Below are 15,251 nucleotides of genomic sequence, written 5' to 3' on the forward strand. Positions count from 1 at the left end.
TGGAAAATGTTTCTATTTCAAAGGTCTGAAAACAAAAGAGTTACTTGAATTAGCAACAACCCATGTTCCTCCCCCAAATGCCAAAATAAGCTGAATTAAATTACATCTGCATCCTGTGTTAGTTCCTTCTGACCTGATTGTTATTTTCAACCAATGTTTTTGATGTGTGAACATGTCAAGCATTATAAATAGCCTTTTCCACATGAGCCAGTGTTCACCTACAGTGTGTCCCAAACAGACAAGGCTCTTGGGAGCGGTCATAAAGGACAATTTACTGTTCATAAATGGATTTTATAACACCTCACCCACAGATTCTGTGTCTTGATTGGCCGAGAACGAGTCACATGGCACTTTCTATTTTTGCTATCTTTCAGTGCATGGCCAAAAGTACCATACCCGTAGCATCCAAAGTACTATATGCACTGTGTGCAAAATGCATAGGGGTGCATGTGTTGTGCGTTGCGCGTATTGTTTCCAAGCGCGAGCGCTACAGAGCTGGGTTCAAACATTTCGTGAAGGGGTAGTTAATTTCGGATTCAAATAGAAGTAAATTTTTATTGTATTCAGATTAAATTATCAGTTATCACTTAAATCAAGCAGAATCTGTGGGAGAGGTGTTATAAAACAAATACTGACTGCTTTATCTCGTGGTGTAGTAAAACTAGCCTCCCTCAGTGATCCATGGAGCATTCTATTTTCCCTCGGCTTTCATGGATCACCTCGGGAGGCTAGCTTTACTACACCACTCGAAGCAGTCAATATTTGTATATTATTGACTCATAAATAGAAGCCTTTTTGAGGTGGAACAAGGTTCACGCTCAGGTAGTATACACACACACTCCGCCCTCCTTTGACCAATAGTGTTACCAAAAAGCAAGAGCGCCTTGTCACTAAGAACACGTGCAGTGTGCACACAAAGTATGTTCCACCTCAAAAATGGCAAATTTTGCTCGCCGAATTTGTCAATCCACCACACTAGTCAGTCAATCAGGCTGTGCTTGTCTTATAACCAATCACATTTGTACCTCTAGATCAGACTGGAAGTCAACAGACGCTCTCGTCAGATGTTCTTGGTCCTTAGCCACCTGTTGCATTGCTGCCGTCGTTTCCTCCAACTCCCTGCAAATGATTCAATATCCATCATAATAATTAATGTTCTCAGTAGCCGGTGAGATTGCTAATAACTTGCCAAAAAGCATGTGCAAGTCCCGCCAGTTAGTGAACGTCCTGGTACCAAACACTGATTAATTAACCTGTTTAATTGTGTAACTGACCAATAATACACACAAAAAACTGATCATTTCTGGGGAGTTTTCCCACCTCTAAATCTGTAATTTCTTCTCATTGTCTCCTCTCTACAGGTTTCTTCAGGCTTTTAAGCTACAGTGCCCAGGGCACTTTTGAGGAAGGTGGGCAGGACATTTGGCCTTTTGTCTGAGTTTGCACTCATGAATATTCATCTTACATTTTGGTCCGTTCATGCTCATCCAGTAGTTCTCTGGCCGTTTCTTCAATCTTTCTCTTCTCTTCCTCCAACTCGGCAGTCAATCTTTCCAGATCCTAAGAACAGAAGAAAAAAAAATTAGTAAAAGACCACGTGAAAGATAAGGGTAAAATGATGAGGGGATAATATATAACTGCTCAATCATACTATAGTATAATCCCCACATAAAAACCCATAAAAAGTCAAAAAAAGTTAACCAAACGTCCAATGATTTTGTTCTACTATTTTACTCCATGTTCAGACTGCTTCTATGGCATGTGTCTCCCTGCCTGCGCAGGCACACACTTGACACTTTTTATGATGCATTAAGTGTCATTGGATACTAATGTATGGTTAATATCATGACCTTAAGATTTCACACAAATTGTGACTTCTTTGTTGGTTTGTATTTTGTGTGAAGGGGTAAGGTATGGAAAAATTCACCATTGCTATTTAATAATAAGACTTGGAAGGCTTAGTCTGTGGAATAGATGCTTGCAGGGCAAGTTATATGCATGCAGATTATGCAGAACAAGACTGCCCCTTGACCTCCAGGATTTGACCATTCAGCGGGCGCCTTCTATCTTGTCTTCAGTAACCAAATGTTGTACAAGAAAAACATGACGGTTATTGACCAATCAACAGCTTTGTCCGAATTTCTGCTCTTATTGACATCGCAACCTCTAAAGGCAGCCCCGTTTGGCTGTCCCGCGGGGTCGCATAAAATGTGCATGCTTGGATATGAGACATTGTAGTGTGGCTCTGCACACATGAACGTCTGATCCACGAACTTGGAAGGCTCTGCTCCATATACATCAATATCTCAATCTCATGATGTTAAACTAATACAGGTCTTTTTCATGTGGCAGATCAAACTAAAAAATATTTTTTTAAAGAGTAAAAAAATGGCTGCCGAGATTTTCCCCCAACATGTATTTTTTTGAAAATATGGTCTCACAAATCTTACAAAACAACTGTATTGCACAGGAATTACTGTGTTCGACTCATGTGTCAGAGAACATGGTGTTGGTGTTCTTGGGCAAGACAATTGCCTCTCTCCACCCAGGAGTATAAATGAGTACCTGTGAAGGTAGAAAACAGATTGCGCTGATCTCGAGCTGCTGCAAAAACTGGTCTCATGGCCTGATGAAAAGGGTAATAATTGTGAAGCACTTTGAGACGTTTGGTATAAAGTGCTATAAAAGCACCACATTATTATTATTATTATATGCTCTGTTATTACTCATTTTAGTGTTTCATTTCACAATGTCTCGAAGGACAGCTCAAGGAACCACATCTATCTAAGCATATAGTTCCAATTTAACAGTGACGTAACATTTCCAGGCTAAAAGATAATGTTGTACATTCACATTCGCACGATGGGATGTCTAGACTTAGTTCATGTCATCATGTGCAAAGAGAGACAAGAGACCGATGTGCTGCACTGAACTTGCTGAGGGAAGGTTGAAGTTATTTTTAGGCAAAAATACAAGTTGGCAAACAACATCTTCAAGACTTGCGGTATATCTGTCAGGAAGTTTAACTCAACCACAGTGTATGACATAAATAACTGGTCCATTTTCAGAAAAGTGACACAAACTCTGTGTCTAGAGCTTTAATGATGGATTATCAGAGGATGCATCTACGGGATGCCTATGTGTCAGACTTGCAGGAAATCCTCCATTTAGGGGGGAGGGGAGAATGACTAATGATGCCCAGGAAGGAGCAGAATGGATTTCAAACAAGAATAAATTATTCGCATCAAAATTTGGGAGGGAAAATCACTGATGTGCCTTTAAATCGATGTTGAACCGTTAAAGGCATAGGATCATTTGCTTTTCATACATTTTGTTTGTTTCCAATAATAACATCACTCAATTTTCAAATAAGAATGTCAAAACCTAACCTGCTGAACTTTCAGCTCAGTGGATATATAGTTTTTGAGAAAACAGTGAAAAACCATGCACAGCCGTTTGATCACGAAACACAATTTCGGCTGTAGAACTCTCTTTTTCCAATGATCAGTCAATTGACTAATCGTTGGAATTCATCTACATTTCTTGATTTATTCACAATGACAGCAACCCAGACTGAACAATTTCCAGGGAGTTTAGTACCAAGTTCATGAAGTTAGTTAATCCAAGTAAGCTTTTTTTTTAATAAATAATAAGTTTGGCAGGTTACATGTGAGATAAATGCAAATGATATGCCTTGAAGTTACATCGAGTATTCAGAGCTTTGTAAATGAGTTTGATATTGAGTTTTTTCCTGATGAAAACTTGGTACACAAGCTTTTGTTTTGGTCAACAATATTCCTATATTTGGGCAGTGAAGAGGCAATGTGGCATCAATATAAAAAACAAATACGAGAGTACGAGTATTAAGAAAAAATCAATTCCAGTGATTAACAATACAGAAATGCTGGCTTACTAGAATGCATCATGGCAAAAAGCTGACGTCAGTTTTATGAAGTTGAAATCACCTTTATCAGGGAACAACTTCATGCAACTGTTAAGCATAGAAATTACTGCTTAGTAAAAACAGGTCAGCTGCCGTTCCATGCAATGAACACTAACACCGCATAAAACTGTTTGTCAGTTGATACAATATTTGCACAATATTCTCTGCATAGGAACTCCATGAAATCAAGCCCAGAACTGGCATAGCCCTTGTGTGAATTCGTTGGCTATGACTAGCAATAACACATGCACCAATGGAAACGGCTAAATCCACTTCCCATTCACACATGTAATACTGCTAGCCTCAGCCAGATAAATCAACCTCAGCCATAGTGTGCAGCCTGTAAGTAAGCCTAAGGCAGCCCCTAGAGGACACACTTCCATGCACATTTGGTACAACTGTTCCTATGGTCTCACCTCATTCTTATCCATCTCATCACGTAGTGCCATGGCCTCTAGATGCCACTGTTCTCGGTATCTTTGGCTGTCCCTTGCTAACTCCAGACTCTGTTGCTCTAATGTCTGAATCATGGTCTCTCCCAGCTCGGCATTCCTCCATGTTCTGTTTCATAATCAATCATTTGCTATTACTTACAAAGGTCATGTTTTTTTCACAGGGGGTAAATAACATGGTCCAGTATCAATAAAAATAAAATTGCAAGAATGATGATCATTAGGACAAAGTTTCTAGCTTTACCATCCTGAGCCCATAAATATTTCGATCATTTGATGATTGACTAGTTCGTTACTTAAGGCCAAGTAAAAAAAAAAAAAACTAGTTTCTCAAACCCACCCACTTTCTTTTTCCCATTCGCCACCTTTTTTTTATTTCCTGGTTTTTTTTTAGACATACGTTTGCAATATATTTTGTCTTTTTATTTGTTTTCCAGCAAAACTGTAGCTGTGTATGCAAGTTCAAAGTCTGCTAGAAAGGGTGACGGCCCCTTTGAAGATTCCATCTATCGTCTTCAAAAATCTGCCATCTTAGGGAAGAAACAAAAAGGGCCTAATCCTTCCTTTTTTTTAAAACAGCGCAGAAAAGAAACTTTTTTTTTTTTTACTTGGCCTAATCTGGTCGGATTTGGAGATTTGCGGCAAATGGATAGAATTTACACCCAATAGTTCTCTAAACAGCAAGTGCATGCTGGGAGATCTACATGCTCAATGCCTGCACATAATTCGGTGAATTTTTATCGTATTTTTGAGTAAATTTTTGGTCTGAGTAAAGTCCTGAAATATGTAGCTGCACTCCTAAGTAAATCCTTTTATTCATTGATGCCTTCAAAGGAGAGTTTGTCATTCACTGAAGGTTTTTGGTAACATTACTGAAAAATATCTCTTGGAGTTGTTGAGTGATTCTGTGAAGAAGAAAAAACAGAGTACATTGATCCAAACATCCAATGTTTACCTACTGGTTCTTTTCATACCCATTTTCATTCAATTCAGTTTACTCCGTCAAACTGCAAAATCTCTTTTCTTCATATGGGCTCCGTGCGCAAGTACCCCCTCAACGGTAAGAAAGGGAGAGTTGGGGGAGACCACTGGGAGAGACATTCTAACGCACTGCTGATGATGCCTGATGCTCACGCAAAGATAACATGGCTTTGTGCACAATTAGAATAAACTTAGTTGTGCGTACTTCACGCTACATGCAAGCGAACCAGTACACACACACGGTGCATCCTGTCCACTAGGCTCTCATAGTGGTCAAAAAGCGCCCTCTCTTGTTCGATTGGAGTCATATCATGCACATGATGTGTTCACACATACTGAAATTTGTATCCTTGTGGAGACATTTCTTTGTTCTCGTGTAGTAAAGTTTTCGAGTTTGAAAGTGAAGTTTCAAAATGCTCTTATTTTAACCAGAATTAATTTCCTTGGCTGAAATTCGGACTTAATATCCCTTTTCTAAAACTCTTCCATTTGCGACAGATCAACCCACCTTGGAAATTCCTAGTTTTTGAGTAAAATCCATACATTTATTTCGTGAAAATCTTGTGGAGACGTATTCATCTATAGAAATGGTCCTGTGGAGACGTATACAATCTTTTGTTCCCTATTGTACACACGTCTCCAGAGGGCACAGTATATCAGATCATTGGTGCACATTCGACCTTTTGCGAACACAAGTTTATGACGGTACATGTACTTACACTCGACTTGACTTTCTCATCACTTCCATCCATTTTTCCCGTTCATTCTCCGAGTCGGTAGCGATGAAAATTGACCCCTAAGAAGAATGAAATAATCAGTCATTATAATTCATTAACCCTAACTCCCTAGGGGGTATGCAAAATCGTATTAAAATTAGAGGATTCAGGACTGTTAGGGATAGATCAATTGATCTTCACATAGTTGCATTGTAACAGTCAGTGTCCCTTTGTGGTTTATTAGAAAATTGGAAATACAAAGTCTTCTCTGAGTGATCCCTGTTTGCTAGTTCCCAGGTTTGCAGCATTAATGTTGCTAGCCTCGTGTATGAGTGACTTTGTGCAACAAATCCCTGGCTATATTAGTGTATGGCTTCTGACTAGCGCTCCTCGAACAAAGACATTGACAAAATGGGGAACTGCCAACATAGAGCTGCATAGCTCAGTTGGTAGAGCACCGGAACAGCAATCCGGAGATGGCAGGTTCAAACCCAACTCCAGTCAATTTCTTTTTTTAAACTTTAAAATTATAAAACAAAAAAATCTTGACATCACAAGAGCTAATACATTGTGTTTGCATCATGAAAAAAGGTGAGAGTTGTTATTTAACAATACCTTAACATGTGATGTACATGTAAGTGTCAATTGTATACATGGTTTATGATATTTGCAAAACTCTAGCATTGTTTTACAGACAAAATGCTATATTCTACTGATTTCCCTAACACATACACATGTATCACATCTTGCCAGACTGTGTCGATTGGGGAAAACTGGGAAACGTTATTTCGAAAGCTGTCTGCCATGAACTTCAAATTATGGGTCAAGGATACGAATCTGATACTGGAAAAGTACAAATTGAGCAATTGAGACCTTAAAATTTAACTGCAGAGAAAAAGGAATTTCATGATGGGTGTAATATTTACCGTATCACTGAACATTGAAATCTCTAATAAAAATGGCACTGCATGCATGATTGAATAACGCAGAAAATCACGTGTATCAAACGAGGCAGAAGGGTTCACCTCAATCATTTTAATCTTTAAAAAAAATCCACTTGTACACTTGTTCAACGCCCTCGTATTTCGCAACCTACATGTATGACGTACTTCACAACTAGGGGAAAAAAATTGAACCAATGAGTGACTATGATGCAACATGCTTCATTTGGTTACACGTACAGACTCTTTTTAGGTGGGTCTTTTGTAGCACGAGGTTATGTCCCTGTGTGACACCATGCATGGGTGGGTAGCACAATCCAATCAAGGTTACTGGGGTTAACAAATAATCACTGATTTTCCAAGCATGCATACACATGTATAAGAGAACTGTACAGTCAGTTGGAAGGTGCATATATTCACTAAAACCAAGCTATCGATAGTGTCAGACAACTTTGTTTGTCTTCAAGAAAATTACTACCAACCAACTTTGTAGGAAAAACAGCACGCACGTGTAATAAGTCCCAGTTTATCTATTACTGATAAACAAAAAAAAAGCTTCTTTTTTTGTTACAAATTTAAAGTTGGCTAAAATGAGAACCAGTTACAATTTGCAGTGAATTGTTACCAATATGTTTATGATGTACTTTACGATGTTTGTGATGTACCGGTACACTTTACAAATGTATGTATATTCTTTTATAATAGCTTTCTTGGTTAGAATTTCAAACAAATGGATATTTTACTTACTTGGACCTCGTCATGATCGATGCGTATTGCCCACATCTTGATCGGGTCAGTAGTAGGAGTTACAAGAGCTCCACCCAGAGGTATAACACCCTGCATGGACATAGAAAAGAACACAGCTTCAAGCTCAATACTATAAACTCAGTCATAATGTCGTCTGAGGGCTTGCAAGGAAAACTCCACAAGCTTCGTGAGCGAGTCGTCTGCTTTGCAAAGATCAACTCTTATACAATAATGAAAGATCAATTCCTGAACATACATGTACACACAACACACACGTACACTTTTACAGTACAGCAGTGATGTCTATACCACTCGAAAAATATTTTCTGCCTTGGTTGTCAAAAGTGCATGGATGTTTAGAAGGTGTCAGTGTGAGATTAAAATATGTAAATGCTTCATGGTTTTAATAGACCAATCCCTGCACAGTATAAATTCTATCACGGAGGCCCCCTTCAATGGTGAAAGCATTGTGCTAGCTATTGTTCAGATAATCCACCACAGGCAGTTGCTTGGTACAAAAGCATGTGCAATGGTTTCTCCATTGAAGGGGGCCTCATAAGTGAACAGTGATCACATGCTCGAATTCGTCTTGCGAGTATGAACAAGAGAGTACAGTCACGACAGTAGATGATCAAGTAGGCCCCCATACCTTTATTCATGGTTTAACACAATAAATTATCAAACAAATCCATAATATTTCTTAAAGACATACAACGATGTCTCTTCTCCATTTCCTTACTGTTTTTATTGAAGATACCGGTAGTATGGATACATGCACATGTGTACTCGTAAGTATGTATACATGTGCATCTGTATCTGCTACATAGTACATTACATGTACACATGTTTTGTCTGATGATTTGCACAATGTATGGTCCAATCACTATACATTTATAGGCAAAGATTTAATTAAGAAACTTTGTCACTATGCAGCCTGTACACATGTACCGGTACCTAAACTGTATACTAGTACACTGTAGCTTTGACTGAACCTTGGACATGAAGAATCAAAATTGATTATCTTTTTTGTGTGTGTTAAAGGGAATATACATCATTTGCTTTTGCTGTAATTTTCAGAAATGGATGGAATTGGGGGGTTGGAAATATAAAGCAAATATAGTTACAATGACTTTTTGGAGGTTTTGGGTTCGAAAATGCTATAAAAATCAAGAAAAACGATCATTTTCCTATAGTCTGGTTCCCTGACTCCATATAAGAAGAAACAGAGCAGTTTACATACATTGGGGAATTGTAAGGTCAGGGAACCAGTCTAGCTGGCTCGTACCCGTTCATAGGTTTGTAATCGATTGCAAACAAGTGCAATGGTCAATTGGGGCCAGTATTTGAAAAAAAGCCAGTTGTTTCCAACGCTGATCGGCCGATCAGCGTTGGAAATTGATACAAAAATACCACTTTTCTTGAAAATGACAGTATACCAGGTGCCATAATTTTACAGGATGCTTTAGAATGTCATTTACCAACATCCTATTAAGGTATTTCGCAAAAACTTGGTAGTTTTATTTTTCGATGTTTGCAAATGTTGTATATTCCCTTTAAGGCGCACGAATTTGAATATTTTCTTTTTTCTTCTTGATGTTCAGAAGATGTGCGGTAAATTGCAGCTGCTCAGTGAGAGTCAGATTAGCATCAGCCATCCGGTCAGGAGGATCGATGGGACTACGAGAGATTGCAAGCTGATGTTTAATTGCTCTCAGTTTGATGCTAAGAAATTATCCACATTAGCATCTGGTAATGCACCAGTATCTCATTTGTGCAGATTTTGAGCTGAGGAAACATAGCGTGTCATCGGCAGTTCAAATTTTTTTTTTTCACCTGTGATGTGTGAAAGGCCGAGGCCAAAAAAAAATCCTTTAACACAAGAGACAAAAGGCTATTTTTTTCATCATTTTGATTATTTTTGTTCAGTTGGCAGTACACTCTGTGAGAAAATTGGCTTTCAAAAATTCCATCTACACCGAGTTAACTACATAGTTGTTAGTGTAGATGGCATTTTTGGAAAGTCAATTTTCAGATACCACAGTCCACATGACATATGTACATGTATCGCAGCAAAACTGTAGGACATTTAGTATTTTAAACCCAGACTTACCGGTAGTACATCTAGAACACACAGCATGTATCTAGGCTTTATATAGCATGAGTTTATAAAACAAAAAATTGTTTGCATATTTTTCTTGTAAATATTTTGACACAGTACATACTATACATGTACTGTGTATGTGTAATGGCACTGCTATATATTTTTAAGAATTTCCCAATAATTGTGAGTTTGTAAGTCCAGACTACAGTCAAAAGGTTGTTAGCTTTTCACCTACATGTCTACCTGTAGATTGTGAATTTCTGCTATTACTCAAATCTAAAATACATGAAAATGCACCTGACATGTCACATTTACTCAATTCATGCGACATTATAATGAAAACACTGTCAAATGCGAAACTTTTCTGTTGCAATTTCATATGCTTTTAATTAAGGAGAAAATATTGCACAAGAAAGTTTTTTATGCAAACCACTCTGGCAAACTTTTCAAACTGAACTGAACACGGAAATCCATGGCATCAATGTTGCGATTGACCTCACAAAAGATCTACACGTACCCTGTAACTCCCCAACCTTTTCAAAGACATGCATTTACATGAAGCAAGCGCCTTTCAGAGTTTGTATTTTATTTTCTTCACAAGCATAGTTCCGTCTTTCACAGCTCTCTGAACACCACTATACTAGTGACACGAGGGACCCGTGCTTGATTCATAACTTCCTGGCATTAGAACCAGTCCGCTATCAGGAACATGCATTTCTTGATGAACGTTTCCTTATGCCTACAAGATACGCTGGACAAACAAGCTTGAAAATAAACACGGCTGAAACTTTCGAATGACTGGAACTTTGAGACTTCTCAAATCATTTAAAGAAGCAAATTTGCATTTTGAGATTTTTTTCCCTTCGGAAGGTTCTGACCCTCCTGTTTTTCGTCAAGATTTGTTCAACTGAAGTAATCAATGTTCTGGGATGATTCGGTCGGATCATAGAACGTGATACTGCTCTGTTAAATTGAGTAACTACAATGCAGTCATTCAGTCTGCTTCTTTGCAATGAGTTAAAACCGGTTACATGAAAAATGTACTTGAAAGTTGACTAAACTTTTAATTTTTTTGTCATGAAGTTTATACATTATAATTTTTTATGAACAGATTTAGAATCTAACATTTTGTTTGCTGGGTACACTGAACGACATTCCATTAAAGCAAACATTACCGATATTTCCAATCTTTTTGTGCGTATGGGCAATTGCTTGTGCAAACGTTTGCATTGTTCGCTTTACGTGGAACACGCCCCTGATTATAAACCCAAGTATTCATCCCTGTAGCTCCCACAAGATACTGAAACAAAATGGAGTATAGGCCTACATATAGTACATGTATGTTTCCTCATGTTGTTGACTAATTCAATTCGGACATGAAAGCTCTCACATCCTGCTTGCAAATAAACGTGACATCTTGTAGGAAAACAAGGTTCCTTTTAAGGGAATAGCTTTTGTGTGAAAGTGAAAAGCGCTTGTGTAAATGTTAGCCAAATCAAACAAACACCTGTACATGTGCATGGATGTATACATTGTACCGTAAATAGAAACACTTTGTACAATTTTGGTTTCTTGTCAAGTGACAGTCAGAGATGACAGGTGGTTTGGGCAAATTCAGACATGGACATGTCGTCAGAAAAGCATTCTTCTAAGTTTGAACCGTGAAAGTTTCAACTGTTAAAATGTCTAGGCTAATCAACCGTCCCGCGTCTTCCATGTCGAGTGAACAAGACTGTCGAGTTGATTGTATTGTTACATGCCACATGACATGTGCCAAGTTAAAAAAAAAATTAAAACATCATACTGTAACCAAAATATGGTTCAGGATTTATGCTTATCTTTTGGTTTCAAATATACATATACGTATATGAACATGTTTATTTTATGTTTTCTCTCAATCGTGTGAACATTTATGTGTAAAGAAACTTCCCTGTTTATGAACATGCCAACTTCCTTTACCCTAACTCCCTACTAAAGAACAGTACCAAGTCTGCCTTAATCCATCACTGACTCTGCTTCAGGACAAAATCCACAAATCCACCACTGCGTAAATTTTGATGAACTTGATACTCATGGCTTGCCTACCAAAATCTCCCGAAATGGGGGGGGGTGGGGTTTTTATTACAAATGTATGATTTAAAAAAATTAAAAATTACAAACGAGATGGCAGAAAAAAAAGAAGCAGGCAGGGACGAGAAACTGGTTTCTTTTTTTACTTGGCCTAACTGTTCAAATGACCACTTGTTCATTTTGCACTTTGACTTTGTGTCATGTTGAGAATCCATTTCTGCATACAGAAAAGAGATCATCTATCTGACGCCCTACCACAAACTTGACCTTCTGATGAGGTCACCACACACACTGAAAACTCTCTATTTTTTAACCGAGAAAGAGGCCGAAAACACTTTTATGGCCTGTTTTACAAATCAACAGAAAAAGGATTATGAAGTATCACATGGTATGATAAAAATATAGGTGCAAAAATCAAACTATAACTTAACTCTCACCCATCCAGCTACAGTTTCAAGTCAACCAAAACTTTAATTTTTTTTTTTTAAATACCTGAACTTTATCCTGAATTATGCACAGCAATTCAAACATCTCCAAATATTTGAATACTGAACACATTAGATCCCTATCCCAGAACTTGGTGGGTAACTCTCACAGACTAAAGGGCGCTTTCATGTCAGTGTCGCCATTGTAGTAGGCAAAGATCGTTTTAGCATCGTGTGCTGTAGGTAGTAGGCAAACCTTCAACTGTTGAGAAAAACGCAGCTAGGCAAAACCCAGTGCTGGGTTAGCACGACAGTAGTGACCATTATGCCATTTGATAAAGAATTCATGGTTATTTGTACTTGAAAATAAGCCCTACTGTCTAGTTTACAACGCACGACGGTTGCTAACCAAACGCTTGCCTACTGCAATGGTCGCCAAGCATGGGGAAACCGAACAGTCACATGGTACTGTGACGATCAAAACCTATTCACATTTCTTACCTTAGGGTGCATATTGAAATAGCGTTTCCTATCAAAATCTTTCTTTTCATTTTCTGCGTAGTAGAGCAGGTAGCCTTCCTTGATGACAAAGAATCTGGAACAAAAGGTAAAAACAACATAAAGAAATTAATAGCCAAAGTTAGCAAATACAATGTTGTCAGAAAGTGTTCCGAGGTTTCAGAATCACGGTAACAATTTTGAGCCAGCTAAAGTAACCTTCAAATAAAAATTAAAACACTTTTGCTCTTGCAGATAAACTTCTCTTCGACAGACAGCGCAATTTGATTACATAATTAGAAATGCAATTTGCACAACTCCTGAAATTTACAATTAAATGAGTCAATCTGGCCATCAAATATTTGATGTGCACTTTTATCATCTTTCAAACCACACTGGTAATTAACATTCAACAAATTCATACACCTGCCAACTTTAACATTTAATCAGTTAAACATCGACCAGTCTATTTTATTTGGTTATAGCTAGCTCCGGAATATAAAACGAGTCATAAATTTTTATCACTCAATCCCTCTAGACCATAAAATTAAAGTTGGTTATGCAGTACATGTGTGTTCAGAACAGCTTGACAAGTAACTATAAAAAAAGTTTATGACACAAATAACAGTTAAGTGTAGACCAAGATTATAGTAATAATGGTCAAACCAACAATGCAGTACAATACTTTGATTTGCACAGATAATTGAGTGAAGATATTGCAGATTTTGTGCACACTTTTGTGAAATGCCCAGTTTTAAAAATAGACAAATGAGAGCCCATTTTTAAATAAGCGCTAATTGTTAAAATTTGGAATGCCCATTTTAAAAAAAAATTGGGCAAATCACAAAAATGGGCACATTTTAAAATGGTCACGATGGTGTCTGGAGAACTGGTCCCTGTTAGGCCCCATCTATGGCAACGGTCCCACCCATTGTTGGGACAGTTCCAACAATAGTTTGGAAAACTAGGACGACCCTTCTGTACTTGGGAGTAGAATACGAACCTCTTTTGCCACTTTCCAGAGTTGGAGGTTGGCCCAAAGGGCTTCTTCCAAAGAGTCCCCCACAGCTGAACCTTGGACAACAGCAAATCGTCTATGATATCCATGTTCTTCATCAATACGTGGTTTCTCAGTTTTCACTCAAAGCTTTTCGTTTCACAGATTTTCTCCCGCCGAGTCCAGATTCAGGTAGACCAGCAAACCTGGTTACAAACTAGCTCCAAATGATGTGTGTCTCAAACGCAGAATGGGTCGAGTATGGAAACTGCAATTCCAAACAATGTACATGTATAATGATACCCAACCACTGACTTTTCAAGGCTTTGAAATTCGTATCTGCTGTTTAGTGGCATAGATTCTGAGCTTGGATAAAAATGTTGATTTCTTAAAAATTATTCAGTAAACAGCTGATGTTGTCACGATAGGCAAGTATGACAAACGTAACACGGTTTTTACAATGGACAATGATAATTGATATATTATCTATCAGTATCACTGAAACCTCCTTCACAATGTATCAAAGATTTCCAGATTCACAGTTGAACCAGACTAGCCCACTTGCTGGAATAACCTAGATGACAAATAATGACAACGGCAACGAATGCAGGTCCCAAGTAAAGAAAACTCCAAGTCCAAGAACAGTGTTTACCTTAACATGTCACATTAATGAAGTTTGCAGATACACTGACAATGACTGATGGCCCATTAGTTTTTACTCATTTACAACACTTGAAAGTAAAACATAACATGACCAGTTGTGTATCATACTGATAGATTAACACACCACACGTTTAAACAGCGCTGTCAAAGTGACAGTCATTGCAGTGAAACGACCAAGGAACTCTTTGAGTTTGATGAATGACAGTCATGACTTGACAGTAAAAGTATTTCACTTTCAATTTTCACAGCGGAGTTCAGTCCAAATTTATGATCCTTGTGTCCATCCACTGCTGAAAATACAAGCTGTCGTGATCCACAGTCGTGAGTTCCGGCTTACGAATATCAGAAGGTCCCGTATGGAATGCAATTCATGTAACCGACATGAACATAAATGCATGTGTACATAGCCGTGGCGTTAGCACTCAGAAGTCCTTGAATTTCCGAGTTGGCGAACTTTCTCACGCGCCGTCACGGTCAAATTAATTTTGAAGCTAAGTTTGGTAAACCTCTCGTGGAAAAAAAAGCCACAAATTTCGCAACATTGCTCAGAACTTGATCCCATGCAGTTCATGACAGTTTACAACCCGAATAAATACATTCTGATGACAAACATGTCCTCCAATCCGGGTTTTTCTGCTTGAACTTTCTGTCCGACGTTTGCGTGATGTCGCTCTATTTGTTTGAGAGGTCGCGTCAATTTCGTTATGTTGTTTTACT

General features: G+C 38.1%; 1 protein-coding gene across 4 annotated transcripts in view; it reads right to left on the reverse strand.

Annotated features, from left to right (window-relative positions):
• LOC119740925 (pleckstrin homology domain-containing family D member 1-like) overlaps window positions 1–15,251 on the reverse strand; it is a 28,557-nt gene extending 13,306 nt beyond the window's left edge. For 2 of the 4 annotated variants that reach the window (XM_038216414.1, XM_038216412.1), the window contains exons 1-7: window positions 13,878–15,249; window positions 12,878–12,971; window positions 7,781–7,870; window positions 6,096–6,172; window positions 4,360–4,504; window positions 1,466–1,560; window positions 1,026–1,119 (exon numbers count right to left, since the gene is read on the reverse strand). In XM_038216414.1, coding sequence (XP_038072342.1) covers window positions 1,026–1,119; window positions 1,466–1,560; window positions 4,360–4,504; window positions 6,096–6,172; window positions 7,781–7,870; window positions 12,878–12,971; window positions 13,878–13,990 — 708 coding nt within the window. In that variant the 5' untranslated portion in view covers window positions 13,991–15,249. Of the gene's footprint in view, window positions 1–1,025; window positions 1,120–1,465; window positions 1,561–4,359; window positions 4,505–6,095; window positions 6,173–7,780; window positions 7,871–12,877; window positions 12,972–13,877 lie in introns of all 4 variants that reach the window. The other 2 variants (XM_038216413.1, XM_038216415.1) reach the window with 2 other exon arrangements.

Source organism: Patiria miniata, unplaced genomic scaffold (genome assembly GCF_015706575.1).
Source record: "Patiria miniata isolate m_02_andy unplaced genomic scaffold, ASM1570657v1 HiC_scaffold_5, whole genome shotgun sequence".
Lineage (NCBI taxonomy): Eukaryota > Metazoa > Echinodermata > Asteroidea > Valvatida > Asterinidae > Patiria > Patiria miniata.